Raw genomic sequence first — 21,803 nt, forward strand, 5'->3', positions numbered from 1 at the left:
GGCCAATAAAATCGAACGCGGTTGACATCCAATCAAATTGATGGGGACAACCGCTTCGGTGTGGGGGCTATTCAAGTGTTTAATGAAAGAAATTAAAATACGTCAGCCTTCAGCTCATGCGTGAAGAGCTCAGCGCCGCCTCAGACTATATCGCACTATATCCGATTTCAATGTCGCTCACGTAACGCTCCCCGTACTGCCACATTCAATTGTGGTTCACTGAGATGTGTGTGCTATCACCGAGTGACGCCTCGAAAGAGGTCAGGGATGAGCCACCTCCACGTAGGCCTACTAGAAAAAGCCGGTTCCCAACGAAGTCGAAAGCGAAAATCAAGTTACCAGTCCACAGATTTAAATATTATCTGTCAACACCTCTAATGGCTTTAAATAACTCATTAGGGCTTAATAATAATATTTATTTCCCCTGTTTTAACAAAAATACATTTGTTATTTTTATTCCTTATAATTGAATTACTTCAATAACAATTAACAAGCTTATCAAACCCATTTGGCAGCGGTATGAAATTAGCATTGCTGGACTTATTAAATATTTCTAAGTTAAACAAATCATTAATTAATTAAAAATGCATTATTCGGCACGGCAAAATATTTGCTCAGTTGGGCTGCAAGCACATTCAACAAAACAACATTTTGGGTAATTAAAATGAAAAACGGAAACGTTATAAATTAGCTGGGCCTAATTTATTAAACATGTGTCTGAATATTGATTATATTTGCTCGAAGAAGAATAATGTGTTTTGCTTTTAAATATAAACAAGATGTAAAATTAGCTCGTAAAAAATATGTGGGCATTGGAAGTTTAAAAGGTCAGGGAAAAGATGAAGCTTCTCTTAGATAATCCTATTAAAAATGTATAGTCATTAAAAAAACCTCAAGATAATTTATTTTACTCTTAGAAGATTGTCTACCAAATTTACGCATTTTATTAAAGGTTTTTAAATGAAATGTACATAGCTAATTAAATTTAATCACTCAATAATCACAAATAATAGTAATTTTCGGAATTCCGAGAACGAAAAACCACTGGAGCATAGGTCATAAAAACCGAACTAGCAGACTTTGTATTTCCTAATAATTCATATATGTATATGCCATAAATATCGCGCATACGCCGTGTATCGCCGGCGTGGGCAACATGTTGCCAACGAATTCAAATGCCGGAAACGGCCCTAGCAACATGTTGCTGGCTGGGCTGGCTGGCCAAAGGCAAAAAAGCGAGAAAAACACTGCTGAAAAATAGAAAACAAAGCGAAAAGCAGCCGAGTTGGAGTTCGGGCTCGGCTTTTGGGGTTCGGGCCTGGCTCGGAGCCGTCTGGCTGATTCGCAAACCAGCTGATGACCAGCGCAGGCCGACAAATCGGGAGACGGAGACTTTGTGCTGATGCTACCACATTCGCTGCTTTCAGTGTGGCCCGTGTCTTCAATGAGTTTTGTCACGCCTTAGCGCAAAAACAGCTCGGTTCGCTCGAGACATATCCCTGCGACAGCACACACACTACCCACCGTACTGTATACATCCTCCAGAGATCGACAATCAGCAGCAGCAGCAGCAGCGGTAGCGAAGTATGTGCAGTGTGAATTGATGGGGCAAACATGCTAAGATATTGCCCCATACGTGTGTTGAGAAGTTCTCGTTAAGTGCAAGAAAGCCAAAGTAAACATGAAAATAAAAATAAACATAAAAGGATCGTTAAGATCGGCAGGGGAAACAAAAGACTCTGGCAACGAACTTGCGTGCCGCAATGCTGGCAATTTATGGCCTGCAGGCTGCGCAGCTGCTGTCGCAGGCGTGTTAAATTTATGCAAATAAATAAATCAATTCCCCAGAAGATAAATAAAATTGAAGGCGTTCCGCCGTTTTGCACGCACCAAACACTTGAAGGCATTTGTCAAAATGACCGAAAAAGTAGAGGAAAAAAATATGCATAACCAATCTAGAGAAAAATCTGTTTCCCGAGCTGCCATAAATTAAACCTCGCCCATGACTTTTTAAAATAAAATAAAACAAAGGGAAGGAAAAAAACAGCGAGAGACGCTTGTGGCCCCTTTAAATGCAACAGCTTGGAAATTAGTTTTTGAACAGGCGGCATATTATTATTATTATTATCTTGGGCAGCCACCGCGCTTTTGGCCCGACTTTATCTCCGTACAGTTTTTCCGTTTAATGTGCCGGAAATGTTTTCTCAGGCATTGCCTGGCATAATTGCGGGTACTTGAGGCTGGGTGTTGCCAATGATTATAAAACCTTGTTAATTTGCGCAAATCGGTTTCGCATTTGCCAAGAGTCGTAGCCCGCCGTAGCATCATCTTCGCCGACTAGTTTGTCGGCTCTATAAAAGTTAAATGCTTAATTTATGCACATATCATGGTTCCTTAAATTGGCTCCTAAGGTCGCCTGATCTGCAGGCTCATTACAGCCTGAAACGGGTTTGGATGGGGGGGTGACCTCCAGTTCTGACGCCTAAAACCGAGAGTAGGTCTAAACATAGTCACGTTCCAACTGTTAGCCGTGACATGGGCCGGCTTCTATTTGCTTTTCTGCTTTTTTTTTGGCTGGCCAGTACATACTGGCACGCCTTCTTCCGCGGATATTTACGATGGCAAATGTCTGGTACTTCGACGGCACTTAAAATGCGTGGCATGTGGCTCGCATTTGGCTCCACCTTTTGCGACACTGTGTGGCCAAAACAAAGAGCCCCGCAGCCGCCAAAGGCAATTGAAAATTAACCGTACCTAAGATTTTCTTGAAAATGGCAAATGGTCATTTAAATTGGTTCCATGGCACACGCATGCGCGACCGATCGTGCGCTACACCCCCTCGCCGGTGTCGAATAAAAGCAAAAAGTGTACCCTCTTATCAGGCTGGCCATTGGCCACCGGCCATGTGTGGAACGAATCTCGATCTCGATCTCCGCCAGAAAGCCAAAACGCTGCCATGGACAGACACACCAACCGCACTGGCAATTGAGACGCCAAAAGTCAGCGTCATCGCCGACACACAATCACCGCCAAAAGTAACCATTCACTAGGGTCCAACTAAGCGAGGGGATTGCATAATGAGTGTTGGCCATTCCATTTGATATTTACCTTAAATCTGATTTGATATTGTCCCACACGTCCCGTCATTCGATATGCCAGAGTCGTCTACAATTACTATATGGCCTGTGCCCTCGGGCATACATATAGGCTATGCCCGATCGCTAATGGAAGTGACTTCTGATTGCTGATTTGTGATTTTCCGATTGAGGCTGACCAGTTGATCGGTTGAAATTAATAACGAATCTGTTTCTAGAGGACAACTCTCTGTGCTAAAATTGCTATGCAAAAACTTCAAGTGCATTGAAAAAGTGATTGTAGTACACATCCAAGCCTTGCCCTTCAGTAATTCAACTAATATCTTCCAGTTAAACGACTTAGAAGTTTCGGGTTCCATTTGACCGTATCGAATCCACACAAAATGGTGAGTACACATACTTAATATTACATATTATTGTCATTTTTAAGACCATTTCCGCGCCGTAATTGAGTTCAAACACGTGTGGCCCGGCAGTCGAATCGATCGGCTCGTGTTTTTTGAGGGTAATCAATGCACGTATTTATGCATTTCTCGCATTCTGTGTTTGCTCTCACATAATTTTTGAAATAATTAAATCGCAAGCACGATCAGCCAACGAAATTGACACACACTCTGGGCAACTGCATAAATTTCGCATCAACGCATGAGCAATACCAGGCTTTCGTGTCATTGGACCTTGCCTTATAAAATGGCAAATAAAAATATATACTTTTCATATACAATATATATAAATGGGAATTCTTTAAAATAATTAGGAATTAATTCAGTATAAGATTTATAAAAGCGTTGCAAATTATGAAATGTAGGAAATGATGATGATTAATTAGGTTTCGTGAAAAGGCCTCTGAAATTGGGGAATTACTCTATAATGGTTTGTTATAAATTTCTGAGAATATGATAAATAAATTAAACATTTTGAAAACCTACTTACGCTTAAAAATTCTGGAATGTTAGAAATTAAAGTAATAATTAATATGGGTTATGATTTTGAACATATAACCATATTTTTTAATGAAAGTCAATACAACATTTGGGACATCTTTGATTGGAAAATTATGCCAGCGTTTCTCTGGGCTCATTTTCACCTTTTCCAACACATTCGCTGGATATTAAACAACACAATGTAATCGGATATCTTGCGGATTCCCATAATCTCGGCTGCACCGCCAAGGGCAAACCACATTAAGCCACTCTTTCTGTAAGCAAAATACAGAAACGGCCGTTGACAAAGGCATTGACCCACAATTTGATGTCGATTCTTACGATTCTTGCGATTCCTTTATACTTTATACGCATTGTTCTTTGGCCAAGTTTGTTTTAAAAACTCTTATTTGTACGTTTTGTTGAGTGCCGCGTCAATGTCTCACCGGAAATGAAAACCCTCTGCGCTGGCCTGAGTGAAATCAGCGTCATTAATTGTCAAAATACGCCAGTCGGGCGAAAAAAAAGCAATATTTGTGCAACATCATTTAGGTAATTAACGTGTTCGATTATTTTTATAATTTCGTTTTTGGCGATTTGCCACAGACAAAGAGCCCGCAGCCAAGCATAATCATATTAAAATGCAATTTGTTAATTTAAATGACTTCCGTAAACGAAATGCAGAAGCTTAGGTCTCCAATTTCTAATTAAATATTATAAATAGTCAAATATTTCCTTCGACCCCGGTAGGGCGTGCAATTCATCAGCCAGCGTTTTGCATTGTGATTCAAATTGAGGGTTTTACGATTGACAAATCACACAGCACGAGTGTATCTGCATTACATCCATGACTTAATGCTGATTTTATGCAGCAGCCAGACAAAGCACAAATTATACAAATTAACGACCGATTTTCGGTTTGTTTACAAAACAATCAATGCAACTTTGGCCACGCTCCGTAAAAAGCAAAATCATTTTCAGCGCTAACGGTAGCACATTGACCTCCTGAACACACAAAACTCGGGCTAACCATTGTCTTGACCATTGGGCCATTGTTTGGGCCGGAATCGATTTAACTCGATTCGGCTTTTGATTCGATTCGATTTATTTGTTTTTCCCATTTTCACAACATTCCTGGCTAAAAGTTCAAGACACTTAACTGCCTGACAGGCATTAACTTTTGGTTCGCTAACCGTTGATTAGGCGTCTGCGTTGAGATTTATGATTAGCGCCCGGGTTAGTCGGTCTCAGAAAAATGAAACTGAGAAAAAAACCGAGACGCATTAAGTGCCCTACTCAAAATGCAAGTTATTACGTCTCGAAGGTTTTTTCCTCGGTCTATACGTTGTTTTCCATTTTTCTTTGCGAAACTAAACGCCCAAAATGCCAGAAATTCAATGAGCCTCTGCTATCGAGATGGAGTCAATCAACCGGCCAGCCAAAGTGGCCAAAAAGCCAGAAATGCCCAACTGGCAAACACTTTGGTGCCCTCGAGCCTTCCCTGGGACATATTTATGGTGATGTCGATCTGCAGCCCCCTTGGAATGTCCAGAATGAATGACTTTGCTGAAACATTTCGCGGAGATCTCCCGGTGATACCATTGTCCAATCGGTTCCACCTTGGAGTCGAGCGAACTTTAACATTCTTGGGCTCGATGCGAAATGGCAAAAGAACATTAAAGTTGGTTGGGTAAAAAAATGATTAAATTAAAAATAGTACAATGTTGAGATTTATTATATTTTAATGGGCTTAAAAAACCTGTAAAAATTTATCAAAAATTTAAACACCTCAAAAATGCCAATTAAACGTGCTATGATACCAATTAAAACTAAATTCAATTAATTAGAAATCAATTAAGATAGTTGCGATATACATGTATGGGAAATCATTGAGCTACCTCCTTGATAGTCTTTGAATCTGGTTCAGTAGCCGTGTGTATCTGAATATCTATTAGATTACGCAACACTCGAGATGCTGCCTCAGCCTCTGTAACCGCTTCTCGATTCACTTACTTTGCCGAGTTTGTAAGCGAGCAAAGTACGAGTATTTAATTTGCCAATTTTTCGTGTTAATTAAAAGCCGACCACGCCCCTTGCATGTTGTGTCCGAGCGAGTGAAATCAGCCAGCTCAGCATCTCAGAATCTGAGATACTGAAAAAGGTCAAGTTTGCCCTGTCTGGGAACAATTCCGATGGCAAAACAATGCCTGTCGACTGAAAAGAATCCACCTACTCACCATGGCCAGGCGAGAAACATACGCAGAATCACATGAAAACCATGGAGGAGAACAAGAAATTTGCTTTGAAAAGATTTGAAATTTCATTAACCCCATTGGGCAGCGGCAGCAGGTTGAAAATGCGCATTTTGCCAGCGTAATTGAAATCAACATGATGTCTACTTATTTATTAATATTTTCTGATTACTCTTTTCTACCCATTTTTTTTGTTTTGCGCGACTGATTGACTCCCACGTCTGGTTTGCTTATGCCTTTTTGGTTGTTCGATTTGCAAATCACTTTTTTGGCCATCGATTATTGTTTATTATTCTTTTGTTATGGATATGGACTTGACTGGGGCTGAACTCCTCCGAAATCTGAAATAGCATGGGAACAGTGTGGCAATTAATCAAAGTGCATAATCATACTGCTTTTCTAGCCAGCTATTTGTTTGCCTGGGAAAGTATGCAAATTCGGAGATTTCATTAATGAGAGATATTTGCTTGTGGCATGGGAAACGCGATATGGGAGGGGGAGAAAGCCACGCAGAGGTTCTTTTGTCCGCATCAACTTGAGACGAGTCGATAGCTAAGAGCTCTTGCAGCTCAAACCACTTGGTCCTCAGCTAGTAAAACGATACTAGACATTCTACATTTCGAAACTAGAAACACTTGGGGTAGCCTTTCATGCCGATCGATAATGCGGCAGCCAGGCAGGCACCTTCACCGAAAACCAAGACAAATCGCTGCCAATCACCTATCATAACTCAAGACACATCTGCCACCGAGCCGACGGATCTGAAGAGCCCGTGTGCCGATCTCCCAGCACAAGGTTGTGGCGAAATATCGCTTGAAATGCACACGGAAACTATTAGCTATAAGTGGAGTCATTAACAAACAATTTGGGATCATATATAAAATATTAGCTTCTTGAATTCCGAACATTCTAGGAGTGTTTGCAGTGTATTTTTATATAAATACTCAGGGTATGGTATGCAGAAAAAATGTTTACGAGTTCTTAACGCATTTTTAAAATCAGAAAGGTATTTAAAAAGGGTTTTCCAGAATAAAAAATATTTCTTTGGAGTTAACAAACCGTTTAAAAATAAAATATGTAGAAGTGATGGGTAATATATAAGGCTCTATATTTAAAATCTTCCAAAATATTGAGGTAATAAATCACAAAAAAGAAAGTGTTTTCCATAATAAAAAATATTTTAAATACAATATGTAGAAGTGATGGGTAATTTTAATAATTTATTAAAAATCATCCATATATTAGGCTCTATATTTTAAAACTACAAAAATATTGAGCTAAAAAATCACAAACTTAGTCAAACAATTTCTCGCAGTGCAGCCATCAGACTGATGAGGAAGCTTAGCACCAATATGGTTTTCGGTACTTCACCTCTATTTGGTTTTTGCACACCCAGCACATTGTGCTCCCCCTGTAGCAATGCACTGAAACCCGAATCTAATGGCAGCCAGGCGCAATAAGTCGAACAATGATTTTAAGCTGGTGGAAAACATAGAAATGGAAACGAGTTTTGCGGGCCTGTGACAAACGAGCCAAGCAGCCAAGAAATAAACGAAACTACAGCCGCGAAATAATGATTTGGCGTCAAAGAGCCATGTTCAAATTTAACGCTACCTGGCCCCCTAATGCGCTTTTTCGGGGGTGGGGATGTGTCTTGGGGGGCTGTTGTTTGTTCTGCGATTTATCAAGGTTAGTTGACTTAATTGATGGATGGCCAACGGCTGCCATTGCACTGAACGAGCGACAATTTGCCGGGCCTTGAACCTCTCCTCTTCACCGAAGTCTCTAGAGTGATGAAGATGGATGTGTGCCTGCGGACTGGAAGAACGGCAACCTGAATTGAAATTGAAACTGAATCTCATTCCGAGCCTGAATCGGAGGCTAGGCCCGTGCTTAATATGCAAATGAGGGCGCAGTGTAAGAAAATAGCTGGGGCTAATTACGTGACACGCTTCGGCTGTTCGACATCGGTCAGATGAAGTCATTCTCAAACCCTTTATTTATGATTCTCGACTTGAAGCGAAGGTCACGTGGCCACTTGGTTGGACCCAGTTCAGTGATCTGCCGGATGTCTTCTGCTCCCCGTTCTGCACCAGAAGCCATTAAGATGTAAATTTAATGAGCACCTACGGCGCGGCTGCTGGCAGCCAGATTTATGGATGATATTTTCACGCTCACACTGGGCAGATCCCAACACCCACCCACCACACAGGCGGCTCCGATTGATAAAGCACTGTACCATTACGTCGGCTTAGATCTGATCAGCATTCCGGCATGGCCAGCTTGCTGGGGATAGTAAGTGCCGCAAGCGGATGCTACTTACTCGCTGTGACTAAGCCAAGTTTACGCTTGGAAAATCCTCTAATAAGAATAGCTTTTATCATGATCAATTAGTTAGGCAAGTCACTTAGGTACAGGGCTGCAAATGAGTTAAGATTGGGCTCTTCCCAAGTTTCTCTATTGTTTTTGTTCCATGTTCTATGGTTAAAATAAAAATTTCTCAGAGCGGATGTAGGCCAAACTTGATTTAATTTAAGGCCCAAATAAACACTCAGGAATAGGAAGTGGAGTGGAATATTTGGAAGCTCTGCTTATTATAATCTTTAATGATCTGTTTGTTTCATTTTACATCTCTTTATGTAAATATTTTTCGACCGACTGTTCGGTCTCAACGTTTTGTAATAAATTATCATCTTATTTCGTTGATACATTTCCAATCGTGATCGCCTGGTTATCTTCTCGTGACCTTTTCAAAGGCTAACTATAAGGCCAAGAGCATAATCGATTGTGGGCTTTAATAACAGCGCCATAACTGGAGTAATCCCCTGATGATTTCTTTCTTTCTGCCACCCATTGAAATCACTTTGATTGATGAATGATCGGTGCTTTTGCATCTCTCCCTTAATTGTGGATAGCCGCCTGTGTACCATTGACTTACTTTCATCAGCCACTCTTGACACGATTTGAAAGCCAAGGGATTACCATTTATCATTATCGTTTTTGTGTGGGGTTTTCGCCTTTTGCCCGCATTGCAAAAATGCAATTCACAAATGCCAGCCGAAAAATGTACGAGTGCGCCCCATATTCATAATTAAACTGCAGTTTTTTCGGCCCGCACGACCAACCAGGCATATCGAACTCTGTGTGAGGGGTACCCCCATGAGCCAATATAAATTATTTCAATTAAGGCGTTTTTAAAATGATTATGGCATACTTATTATCGAATTACAATTCGAACGCGCCAAAATGCAAGCGTTAAACTCTGTTTCGCCTTTTCGATAATGTTGTGCAATAAAAGAGATTTACAATAACTATAAGTGATCTCGGGCGATTTGTCCAGCCGAAAACCACACCACACCGAGAGCCAAAAATATCCAACTCTAATCCACACTGAGTCGAAGGAGGCTTTTTAGCCGCATTAAATTAAATCTAAGCTTGACCCAAAAAGGAGAAAATCATAAGCACGAGCTGGCTTTTCGCTTTGTTTTTGGTTGCACAAAATTTCGCAAAAATATTTTGTCTAAGCACTTAATTTCAGATTCGAAGCCAGCGCGCTGCACAAAGCATAACTGCAGCCCAGCGAGTCAGCTTGATAATAAATGATTATTTTTGGCCTAAACTGCGTTAATCAAAGTTAATGATAATGCGGCGCAGTGCCGACCGTGTGGAGCGGCGTTTACTTAGTGGTTATTGATTGTTTTTAATTAGTGAGCAGAACCTCGGTGCGCCCGCGGGCGGCGGCGGCTCATTACCATTGCCATTACGAGATTACCAGATCAAGATCGTTTTGGGCCGCAGAGGAGTGCCCGGTCTTACGACCCAAAGGAGGGTTCGTTCAACCGACTGCGCAGTTCTGAAGCCATTAAGTAGCCGGGCCAAAAATAAAAACGGGGAAGGAAACACCGAGAAAAGCCAAATAAAATCGCAGCTCGCTGTGGGATCTACTGCGAGTCTGAGCCATCCACTCAAGTTCAGGGTCAGCGCTATTTTGTCTGTCGGAAGTGACACTGCCGGCAGGGCGACCATTGTTACACAAATCCGAATTTACGGCTTCTCATGCCGCCTAATAACAGGTCTTGTCAAACTGGAGCCATTAAAAGGTTTTCAAAACGGAGCAAAACGTGTTGAGATCTCGCTGAATCGGAATAGTTGCTCGCGCCGCTTTGATTTCTGCCTCGGAATTGTGCCTGCCATCGAGCACACGCCGAAAAAATGGTTGAAATAAAACCTAAAAGTTTTCAGATATATGTTTTATGAAGACAGATTTTATTATATCATCCGATAATAAGAATGAGATCATGGTACCTAGTGGCAACCCAAGTATAACTATTAAGGAGCTGTTACTTTTTGTGGGTACTTCGATACTAAATAGTATCCTAGTAACTTAAAAGTACACTTTATATCACCTTATCTACCTTGTAAAATCCGCCTGAAACGGAAGGTTTTTGACACACTCTTACATAAATCAGAAGCCCGGCCATTTGCTTTCGGGACTCGTTTCGGCGTCACCTCACTTTTATGACAACCTCCGCCATGGATTTGGGATAGCCGGCAAAAACTTGGCATGTACCGTGCAGCGATCGTTAATGCCGGCCTTGATTTCTGCGTGTTTTTATGATTGCACAAAAAGCGATGACAGAGTCGGCCGGGCGAACTGGTGTTGCTGCAACCGCCGGCTCCAAGCCAATATGCATTGTGCATAGCAAATAAATGCTTGTCAATGCAAAATTGTCAATCAATTAGCCAAAACGGGGGATAGTCGGGCCCGCTGACAGTTTAACCGCTGCCTCTTCGGGGCAAGTGTTGTACATAATTGCTGGTATTAGCCACCTCACGATCCCACATCGGGGTTATGCTTAATTTATGGCCAAGAGATTGCGACTCAAATGGAATGGCGCAATATTTGGGCTGTCAATTTGTGATTATGACATAGCTTGCCTTTTGTTGATTTAAAATCTATAAGATAAATCAAAATCCATATAATTTGCATGTATAAATCAAACAATAATAATCTTAGGTTCTAAATTTTCAATCACTTCCACCACCCGATTTTTTTGTGTGTGCCTGCTTTTCCTAAAAATTAGTGCACAATTAATCAATTGCATTGTAAATCATGAGAAAAATCGCAAGCGAAATAGATCGATTTGTCGATCGGCCAAAGAATCCCAGCCCCAGCCCCTCGAAATTGGTCAATAAATATGGAGCCCGAGTGTCCTAAGCCGGGCCAACAGATGGTTCCATACATCAGCGTTATCGATACCATTTTTGGCATTTACTGTGCTGACAAATTTGTGGCCAGATGCCTATCCTCCCGGCCGGGCCATAACTCTATGCCGTGACGTAACCAACGGCCGTATTCGGCGCAAAGGTTTTGCCCCGCATTATATTGCCGGCTGCCGCCGACTGGGTGCGTTTGGCGGCGGGCTCCAAGAGCACGGCAAGGCACACACTTCCTCGAGGCTCATTAGTTAGGCAAACACTCGACAATCCGTGGACCATAAATAATGCCGCATTCTGCACTGTTGGCCATTGTAATCGATTTGAGAATCGCATAAAAAGTGTCAACCGACAGCGAATTGAGTCAAACAAAAACTTGAACCGAATGTAATTAATCAGCAATAAATCTTTTATCGGAGTGGGTAATTCAATTAAGCCAACAAACAGTCGTCATAAATATTTATGGGCAATTGCGATTCATAGGCCAAACGATCTGGGCAAAGTGCAAGGCAATAAGCGAACAATAAAGCAAATAATTTCCTTTTTTTAGTCAAGCAAAAGCACAAGCAGCTGCAACAATTTAACACTTGACATTGTTTTATTGTGTTTTGCTTTTTTTTATGTAATTATTGTTATTACATTCAAGTTATACACACACATCGGGTTCAAGTGCACTGTGTTTGTTTGCCTGGAACTGTGATTGAAGTCGATTTGACTGAGAGTCTGTGTCCAATTTGCCATGCGACTAAATAAAGCGATTTTAATTGATGATCGAATGTTGAGACGAGGTTGCGCTGATAAGGTGAAGTGGGTTTTATGACTTTTGCTTGTGAGTCTCGCACCGCTTAATCTTGATCTAAAAATCGGGGGTGTTTGATGCCCAATGATATCAGCCGATGGAATCTTGTAGTAATTTGCCAAACACGACACAATGCAAAGCACCTTTCTGGCGAGGATTCACATGTATATTTGTATTTTTTAAACCAAAACTCGTTTTGCAGCTTACTCCTTGCCTGCTGCTAGTCGCCACAGTCGCCAGCTTCAGCCTGCAGGCGCAGGCCATCCGGGTGGACTGGGGCACGAACCCAGGACCGATAGCACCGCCTCCGCCACGCACCACCCCGCAGCCGCCGAAGAAGCCGTACCGGGATCCAGCGCCCGTCTGGGAGGACCAGAGCGATGACATACCCAACCCCAATCCCTATGTGTAAGTGCAAACGGGTTTCGATGCGGTCGCCAACCAGAAAAACTAGCTGCAAGGGTCAGCCGACAATCTATACACATTATTTATATAAATCCATTGAATATCTGGTATTTTCGCAGTTTCGCTTTCAGCCAGATGATATAGAGAAAATGTTTTTGATTTTTGCCCTCGCCAGTTTTCCTGGCTTTAAGTGCCCTGTAAAAATTGCATTCGAATCTTTATTACTATAATTTACATATTTTTTATTATAACTGGATAAATGTAGTTTATATTTCAATGTTCATGCATACACAGGGAAACTTATAAGTAAATTAAGAAATAAACAACATTGAACAGTGAATAATTATAGGTTTTAAAGTATACTTTAAAATAATCATTGAAAACTAAATTAAGATAAAAATATCTAAAATTTTTTAACATCAGTTGAAATTTAGCTGAACTTGTAATGTCGTAACCTTTTAAAAATGTTTACTAATTTTGTTTTCCCATCCCAGCTACGTCCTGCCGCCGCCTTCGCGCCCAAGGACCTGGGCGATTCCCGCCGGACCCTATGCCCCGCCCAACTACAACAACCAGCCGCCCAGGGGCAACAACTACGGCCAGCTGGCCACCAGTTCTTACAGCGGCGGAGTGACCTCCGTGCCCGGCCTGGCCGCCCAGTATGTGCCCGGACAGGGCATCAAGTACACGGCGATCGTGATGCCCGACAAGCTGCAGGGCAAGTACAACGCGAAGACCAAGAAGTACAAGGCCTACGAGAAGGCCAAGAACGCGTACCCCTGGAACTATGTAAGGCAATACGAGAGTCGCAAGCGATTTCTGCGCTACTGAATCGGCGTTGACCTGATACCTGATATGCATTTAGAACTACGTACCTAAATATAAATTGTACAAGAGATTAAAGCCAGACACCTCAGACACACGAATCCCGCTTTTGACACTGCAGATTGTAAATGCCTTTCAGCCGCCCCCGCATCGCAAGCATACCGCTCACACACTCTCCCTTTCACAATCGTCTTGCCACATTCACAACCACATTCTCAGCCGTAGTCACAGCCATAGTAACAGCCACATCCACATCCATGTCCATGTCATAATCGCATGCATCATCTCGTTGCAGTTGCAGCAGCTGCCGGTGGAGGAGAAGGCCTTGGAATGGCAGGCGGAGCTCGAGAAGCGGCTCGACGAGGAGCCGGCCCAGTTCGCGACGAGCACCACTTCCAGCACCTCAACAACCAGCACCACCAGCACCACCAGCACCAGCACCCCCGCACCACCATCTCCATCCTCGGACAGCACCACCTCTGCCCCATCGACGACAGTATCTACGAGCACGCAGCCCCAGCAGCAGCAGCCCACGACGATTGCCAATTACAAGCTGGCCGAGGAGAAGAGCGCCCATCTGAAGAAGCACAGCAAGCAGAAGAAGCTCCTCCAGCTGCGCATGGAGCAGGAGAAGATGGCGATAAAGAAGCTGCAGCAGGAGCGAGACTCGTCGCAGACCAGTTGAGCGATCCAAGCTGAGCCGCCAGCTGAGGAAAAAACAAGAAAACATTAAAGCGAACATTAACTTTAAGACTTGCCCACAATGTTGTAAATAACTATTAATAAAATTAAACATCCCATAATAAAACCTAATCGAAATTAAGGAACTTGGGCATGTGTGTTGAACACGGTAATTGAAATTAAGGAACCACTTTACGCAGAAACGAAAGACTCAGGCAACGAACTTTGTTCGGGCCTGTTTGCTAATCCCCGAAGAAGGTTAATAAAAGTTAAGGAGAGTAATAAAAGTTGAGGTATTTGGCAACGAAATTACGATGGGCCTCATAAAACCTAATTGCACTTAATGTAGGCATCGCAAAATAGGTGTTTGTGTAAATACAAATTAAATTGATTGCTAGAAATTAGTGGCGTTGAAGGAAAATGTCGAGCTGAATGAATCGAAAGACTCAGGAAACGAACTTTAAATAAAATTAAATTAATTAGGAACCTCAATGTAGTAGTAACTAATCGTATTAAAACCATAAATTTTAGGGAAGGAGTAATAGGTTATATCAATAAAGGACATATATACGTTGTCCCTTTAAATCAAAAGACTTAAGCAACGAACTTTGGACTCAGTAGATATTTGGTAAATGGTAAATATGCCTTCAAATTTTTTTAATCATTATTTTTAAATCTGATTGCTATTTTTAATGCAATTAAAAATCGCATTTTAAGGAAACGATTTCACATAACATCCAACGTCTAGAGAAATCGCAACCAAAGCTAATAAGGTAACAATATCCGGCATAAACAAAAGACAGTTTCATGTGGGATAACAAAGGTAAAATAAACAAGTAAAAAGGGAGAGTATTAGAGGTTAATCTCCCGCCGCCGAAGAAGATGGCGCCTAAATTGCCTTTTAATTGCCCCCAGGCCAAGGGTCGCCCAAAGGGCAAGCCGGACAAGGTGAGCTGTCAAGCGGAATAACGGAGCCACCGCTGATTGGCAGTCTCTTGAACGGCTTTTTATCGCCGCGGGCACTCGAAACTGGCCACAAAAAGCAGTGCCCACAAAACATACGGCAATTAGCCGGGGCAATTAGCGGTGTCGTTGAACGGCGGCGGCTTCTGGGCCATCATTTAAGCTGATCAGTGATCACAGAGCGGCCTCCTAGGACCGTGACCACGAGACGTCGACGGCAGGCAGCAATGGAACAATACAATTAGCACGAAATGCTAACAAAAACACAATCATTCTTTTTCTGCAGCCCAAAAATATCTGATTTATGCCCCGCTTGGCTCCTTTTGACTTTTTGTTAAGGTGTCGTTAGCCGAGTTTCGGCTTGTCAACGCGTTTAGTAGCGCAAAAATACGTCAACAATATTTCACCGCTCGTTTAATTTATTATAATTAAGCTTGAAATTCATATTCCGACGTTTGAAAAGTGAGCTAACATCAGTGGTAGCTGATTGCACTGAATACTAAGTGTTTAATTTACTACCGTTTTTTCGGTGGCCCAAACAATTACTCAAGTTAAGGGGCATGGCCCCAAGATGGGCCTGCTGATAATATGCCATCTAGGGGTAGCCATAAATTTCATTTTACAAGAGCATCTCAAAGATAACAATCGAAATTCGTTTGCCTCTAGTTATTCGCATTTGTTTTGCCAAGCCAAAACAAAAGGAAAATAATTTGTATTCATTCATTCCTCTTTGCTTGAGTTATGGCCGCAAAATATTTACATTTTAGGTTTAATAAAATTGTCCGTTTACATTTTATGCGCCCCTCCCGAAATCAATTTAAATTTCAAATTAGAAATCCAATTAACCAGTCAGCGAAGTCATTGAAAGACGATTAAACATTTTTCAATTTACGGCTGCGTAAAACAAGACAAATAATTCGCTTGTCGCTTGTTGTTATTTGTTAATGGTTTCTTGCTGTTCTTTTCTTCGGGCCGGTTTCACGCCGCTGGATGCCTTAAATCACAAATGCCACCGGCTCGGCGAGGGCCAGAGCCCGGAGCGGCTGCCTGCTCCGGAATTCCAGCGCCTGGTGCACCCGACTGTTCCCGGTTCGCTGCTCCACGACGGCCCTGAATCCCCGGCTGGGGCCCCGCACCTCGTAGTGCACGCTGCGGACGTGGCCATTGGGCTCCAGGTGGGAGTAGGAGCCGGAGACGTGGTCGCCCTGCCGCTGCTCCCGGTGCAGGATGTGCACCTGACTGGCCGCGTCGGAAATGTGGTACTGATGCGAGTAGTGGAGCTGCGGCGAGTAGGGTATGTTGTTTGGATAAAATATTAATAAATATTTATTATTAAGGTATCTCTTAGTTAAAAGTGTCAGCTGAGCTTCGCAGAAAAAAAAGATCTTCGAAGACTTTTAATTTATCAGTTTCGATAGATTTATTAATGAAGAATGGTATCAATTTATGGAGATAAATTGTAAAAATATATTTTACTATTATACTTATATAAAAATATATTTAATTTTTTTATTATACCATCAACTAAAAAGTTTTCAAAGTAGTTTATTTTATTTTAATTATAATTTAAGCTATTAAAGTTAAGTTCTAAATAATTTTAAAGACTTTTTGCCAAATTAAACATTTTTTATACTATTGTTTAGTGTTTTCAGAAATATTGACCTTAACTGTTGGTTAGCATCAAAGCTTTTGTTACAGTGTAGCGAAGCAGCTGGCGGACTCACCCTTTCCTCGTCGTGGTTGCTGCCGTAGTCGCTGTAAAACTCGATGTGCTCGACGGGGCCACGCTGCGTATGCGCAATCTGCAGCAGCCAGAGGATCACGAGCCAGCCGAAGCCCACTCCATATGCCATGCTGACCGGACACGTGGGCATGAGCTGCTGGCGAAATTAATTTGATTAGGAACACAACGAAGTGGGAGTCGAGGGCGGACCAGGGCCCAAATGGTGACCGGAGATTGGCTCCCCCGAAGGAGGAGTGGCCGGGGTGAAAATCATTTGCACTTTGCGGTTACGGCAGCAGTCGAAAGCTCCGAGCAGCCACTTCCTAGCGGCTGCAGCGATGCTGATTACATAGTCACGTTGTTAACTACATCTTCACGGTGCACAGCAGTCAAAAAAAGGCAAAACGCTGGTGTGGATTGGATGCTGGACTGGTGGACTGGGGGACTGGGGGACTGGCGGACCGGTGGACGTGCATGCCACAAGTTGGGCAATCAAGGCGAATCAAAGACCAGCATCTTTCACACTTCGTTAGGGGCCAGAGACTTCAACTTAGTCAAGGCAATTTAGTGTCAAAAAGCGAGCAGTCGATAAAGACAAAGGCCCCCGAACCCGAGCCCCCGGCAATATGCATTGCATTATGGATCTTTGCGATCTCCGACGGTTGGCTAACATGCCCTAACGTGACTGTTGGATTGGCGCACTGCTGGATTGGCCTGACCCAGAGCAGGCACCTGGACCCTTTTTTGTGGCGTCCATACCCCAACCCAGGGGCTTGGTCTTCGAGGAGATTGCCGCTTATGAGCCGCGAGTGGCAACTTTCTTTCTCTTGCATCATAATGGTTAAGTCCATTTTTCCTCGGCCTTTCCGAGGCACGTTTTCCTGGCAATGCAAAGATTTGAACAGCAGTTGACGCCATCGACCAAGCCATCGCCTCTGCCCAGTTGTGTTCCAGGTCTTCCCACTCGGATGCTCAACAGTTCATAAAAACCAATGCCCTTTTGATTGGCTACAGCTGTAATTGCCCCGGGTCTTTGTGAAAGGTGGCCAAAGCCAGCAGGCACCGGCAAAAAAGTATACCAAAAAGGACCAGGAAGAAATGGTTCTAGGATTCCCAAAACATTCAGGTTTTTTAAATATTTAAAAAAAATTATCACTCAACTATTTTAAAAGAATTATTGTTCAAGGATTTCCCAAAAATATTAAACTAAATGTTTATCCACATTAAAAAATGTGCACTCATTCTAATGTTTCTATAATTAAGCTTAAAGTAGGTCAGTATTTAGGAAGTAGTAACTGACAAAATAAAATTTATATTCAGCTAATTAATAAAATGCTATACAATTTTAAATTGTGTTTTCTTGAAGCTAAAACAATATACCAACACAATTTTTTAATTTACAAAAAATCACGTTTGCTAACAACCTTTGCATTTGTTTTTATTTCCTCATGGTTAGTGAGTAACCTTAGTTTCAAAAATCAATTAATGACCGTCGTTTGACACATTTATAAATGAAGTAATAAATTCAAAACTAGCATTTGGCAGCGTCGAAAAGCATTTACAAAAACATTTATCAAACTTGGTATGTAAACTTTGCAAACTTGTTTAACTGCTGTGAGTTATGCACACAAGATAACTCGTAGAATACGAGTAAGATATCTCCAACTGAAGATCTAACTGGTTTTCGTACATTTTCGTTTTCGGTGCACTCTTGGATTTTCCCTCGGTAATAAAGAAATTGTCTAATTAGCCCGCCGCTCCAACTTTCGATTGGCCATGGGCTGCACTACGCATACGCCCCATTGGCTTGCGCAATCGCAGCTAACTAGATGGATCTGGCTGGATGCTGGGATGCTGGCCCAGTGGAACCCTCTGGGCCACGAGTCTGGGCGCCCAAGCCGGGTCCGTCCCAACTGTCGTTAATTGCGGGGTCGACTGGGTGGCTGACTTCCATAATTCACAGAATCGAACCGATAATCTACGGTGGGTCAGGGCACGTTTTTCGGGCCCATCTCTGCCTTCGAAATGCCAAATGCACTGGGCAAAAATACCCATGGCTAGCCAAAAGCGCAAACAGGCTGGACCAGGACAACTTGTTTCGTTTGACTTGCTAATTGCAAGGCAGTAAAATGAAAATGAAATGGCGAAAGAGAAAAATTGGACGACAAAGCATTTTCCATTTCATTTCTTTTACTGGAAAAGCCTCCCGAAACACACACGCGCTCCATTAGGCCCGACAAACATGCGGCGAATGTTTATTCATAACTGGACCGAGCTGGGGTTCGGGTTTTTCAGATGGCAAGACACATCTGTGGCGGCAGATACAGATCCCGAGATGCCGAGATGCCGAGATCCCGAGACACTCGGTCAGTCAGTCGCTGCGTCAGTTTGTTGGCCAGTCGGTCGGATGCGAAAAAAATAAAAGCACTTGCGTTTTCTATTGATTTGTGGCCAGATTTCTTGTTTTCCTTGCTTTGTTTACATAATGAACTGCCACCGGACCCCGGCAGCCCCACAGCCCCATCCCCCGGTCGTTTCCAGCTCCAACTTGGGTTATGCGGGTGCCAGTTGCGACACTCGAGATCGGAGGCTATATCGAATGTGTATATACAGAAACATAGTATCCCCGGCTCCGTCGTCGTGCCCAGATATATAACCTTAGTCAATGCTATTTGTTGTTATCTTTATGGCGATCGCCGGGGGCTGCCGCATTCGCATTCGCATCACAGCATCACAGCCAATGTCGCCGCCAATGCTGCGCTGAGCTGCCTTTGGGTTTTTGAACTGTGGAAGTTACTGCAAACCCCGCTTAATTGCCATGGGGGAAAGATGAAATGGCAGCAAGGCGGGTGAAATGTATAAAAAGGGGCAGAGAAAGCAGTTCGCCAATAGTAAAACATGTCAAATATTGCTTGATTTAGAAAGGGGTTCGATTGGTGGGTTTAAAGAAATATTACTATAATTATTTCAGAGAAATTGTAATTGAATATGAATCAAATAAAATAAAAGGTAACTTAAAGTGCAAATATGTATTTAAATTAATCAAATACTTATAAGGGAAACTAAATAATAACATACCAAAATACTGGAGACAGAAATATATAAATGCCTCATGTGTAAAAAAATATATTAAATTAAAAATACAATCATAATAGAATAGATTAAAAAATAAAATCCTAATGTTGTTCCTACAAACACCTAGTGCTTTTGGTCAGCTTTAGGTTTCCCAGAAGCACGTTCATCTTCAAAGATGGGCCGCTCTCTTAACGATCAAACACGATCCCAACATCCCTACCATGCCATGCGAATAGCTGGCAAGTTGAATAAACTTTTATGATCTTGTCTGCTGAGGCTGTGTTTCCGTTTAGGAGCGACGCATTAAGCCCAGACATTCTACGACAATTACGCTCATAATCTGGCTTTTCATCTTCCGCAATTCAAGCCGCGATCCCGTGTAGTTCACTTCCCCTTCCACGAGGTCTCGAGATCTCGATCGGGGGGATTGCATAATGTCATGGGTACAGAAGAAGACCGCTTTCAAGGCCGCACTCGTGACCACACTTGGCTGGGCCTTTCTTTCCGTTCCCCCATCGAGGTTCCAAGATTCCAAGTTGCCAAGCTGCAAAAAAAACCAGGCCTTTTATGGCCTTTCCTGGCCGAGAGTCGTGTCTCGCTGCACTTCCCAATTAAAATGCACGGCTAGGACAGCCAAAAAGCGGGCCGAAAAGCACTCAGATGTGATACGAATCGCATAAATGTTGGCGAGCAGCGGCTGAAAACCGACAAAATTGAAACCCGTTTTAAATGCACCGAATTTACATAATGTGCTCCAAATGGGCACCGGGCACATATAAATCCCGAGTCACAAAAATAATCGTAAAAACAGAGCCGCGAGCAATGGCAATGACAATTGCCAGTGACAATTGCGGAAAAAGGCCAAAGTTGCCAAAACCAAAAACCAAAAAGGATTCGGGCAAAGTTAAGTTCATGGAAATCCGAAATTCATATGAAAGTTCCGCAGTTTTCTTGGCCATTCGAAGGGGCACTAACTGCCTCAGAGTCCAGCCAAAAATCAATCCAAAGAGCGATATTGATGTCTGGCAATTTATGTTATTGAACTTTGCTTTATGCAAATCGAAAAAGCGGTGAGTAATTGTAACAGATTTCTGGGCTTGTTTTAATAAGATTTTTCATCATTTTGTGTTGAATGTTTGTGAGAAATGAAAGTCCCAAAATTAAGGAGGTCTCCCCTTAAAAATAATCAAACGACTTCCTTCCACAGAGAGCCACTTACTTTTGGTGTTGCAAGTTGCTGGTTGCAAGTTGCTAGTTGCTAGTTGCACGTTGCCAGTTGCCAGTTGCTATGTGTGGGCCGTAATATCAATGGCAAACACTTGAAAACTGAACCACTTTGCTGGGCTGCCACGCTTGCTCTGAAGTGTTTGGAGTGGAGTGCTCTTGGCTTTTTTATTTACGAGATGAGATGAGTCTGGGATTTTAGATTGTCAACTGCTGGCGGGCAGCGCGGATTCTCCTGCGCACGAAAATCGTGGTGCCAGCGGGCCTCCATAATTATGTCTCAGCCCCGGCGTGTGTGCATAAATAAATCTATATCTCTGTATCTGTATCTATATCTGCCTTTGCATCTGCATCCCCACTATTAGATCATTCTGTTTTGCAATTCTTCCAGCGGCCTGTGTGTGATTTAATTAACTTTTGCGAGCAGTTCCCTGAATCGCATTCAATAAAGCACCGAGCCCAGGCAACAAAAGGGCATGATGCCGCACTTGGTGCACCCGGCTACCCAGCACACAAAAACGAGCTTGTAACCGCAAATTAGTTTCAAACATCACACAAAACACAGAAACAGGCTGCACAACTGCATCAGCGATCGGCAGCCTTGCAAAATCCGTTCCGAAA

General features: G+C 42.6%; 2 protein-coding genes across 4 annotated transcripts; one reads left to right on the top strand and one right to left on the bottom strand.

Moving 5' to 3' along the window:
* Positions 1–1,350: 1,350 nt before the first annotated feature.
* On the top strand, positions 1,351–14,343 carry LOC108035448 (uncharacterized). Of its 2 annotated transcripts, XM_017111084.3 has the most exons (5): positions 1,351–1,584; positions 3,426–3,481; positions 12,489–12,694; positions 13,186–13,480; positions 13,812–14,343. In XM_017111084.3, exons 2-5 carry the CDS (start codon positions 3,479–3,481, stop codon positions 14,199–14,201), a joined length of 894 nt encoding a protein of 297 aa, XP_016966573.1. In that variant the 5' UTR covers positions 1,351–1,584; positions 3,426–3,478; the 3' UTR covers positions 14,202–14,343. The 2 variants fall into 2 exon arrangements, with proteins under 2 accessions (XP_016966573.1, XP_050741934.1); XM_050885977.1 differs by lacking the exon at positions 13,812–14,343 and having other exon boundaries at positions 1,355–1,584; positions 13,186–13,617.
* A 1,227-nt stretch (positions 14,344–15,570) lies between these two features.
* LOC108034768 (cuticle protein 7) lies at positions 15,571–21,304 on the bottom strand. 2 transcript variants are annotated; one of them, XM_050886023.1, is made up of 3 exons: positions 21,178–21,304; positions 16,885–17,037; positions 15,571–16,440 (listed from the first exon to the last, which is right to left on the bottom strand). In XM_050886023.1, exons 2-3 carry the CDS (start codon positions 17,032–17,034, stop codon positions 16,156–16,158), a joined length of 435 nt encoding a protein of 144 aa, XP_050741980.1. In that variant the 5' UTR covers positions 17,035–17,037; positions 21,178–21,304; the 3' UTR covers positions 15,571–16,155. The 2 variants fall into 2 exon arrangements, with proteins under 2 accessions (XP_050741980.1, XP_016965203.1); XM_017109714.3 differs by having other exon boundaries at positions 16,885–17,040; positions 21,178–21,280.
* Positions 21,305–21,803: the final 499 nt, after the last annotated feature.

Source organism: Drosophila biarmipes, chromosome 3L, assembly GCF_025231255.1.
Source record: "Drosophila biarmipes strain raj3 chromosome 3L, RU_DBia_V1.1, whole genome shotgun sequence".
In the NCBI taxonomy this organism is placed as follows: domain Eukaryota; kingdom Metazoa; phylum Arthropoda; class Insecta; order Diptera; family Drosophilidae; genus Drosophila; species Drosophila biarmipes.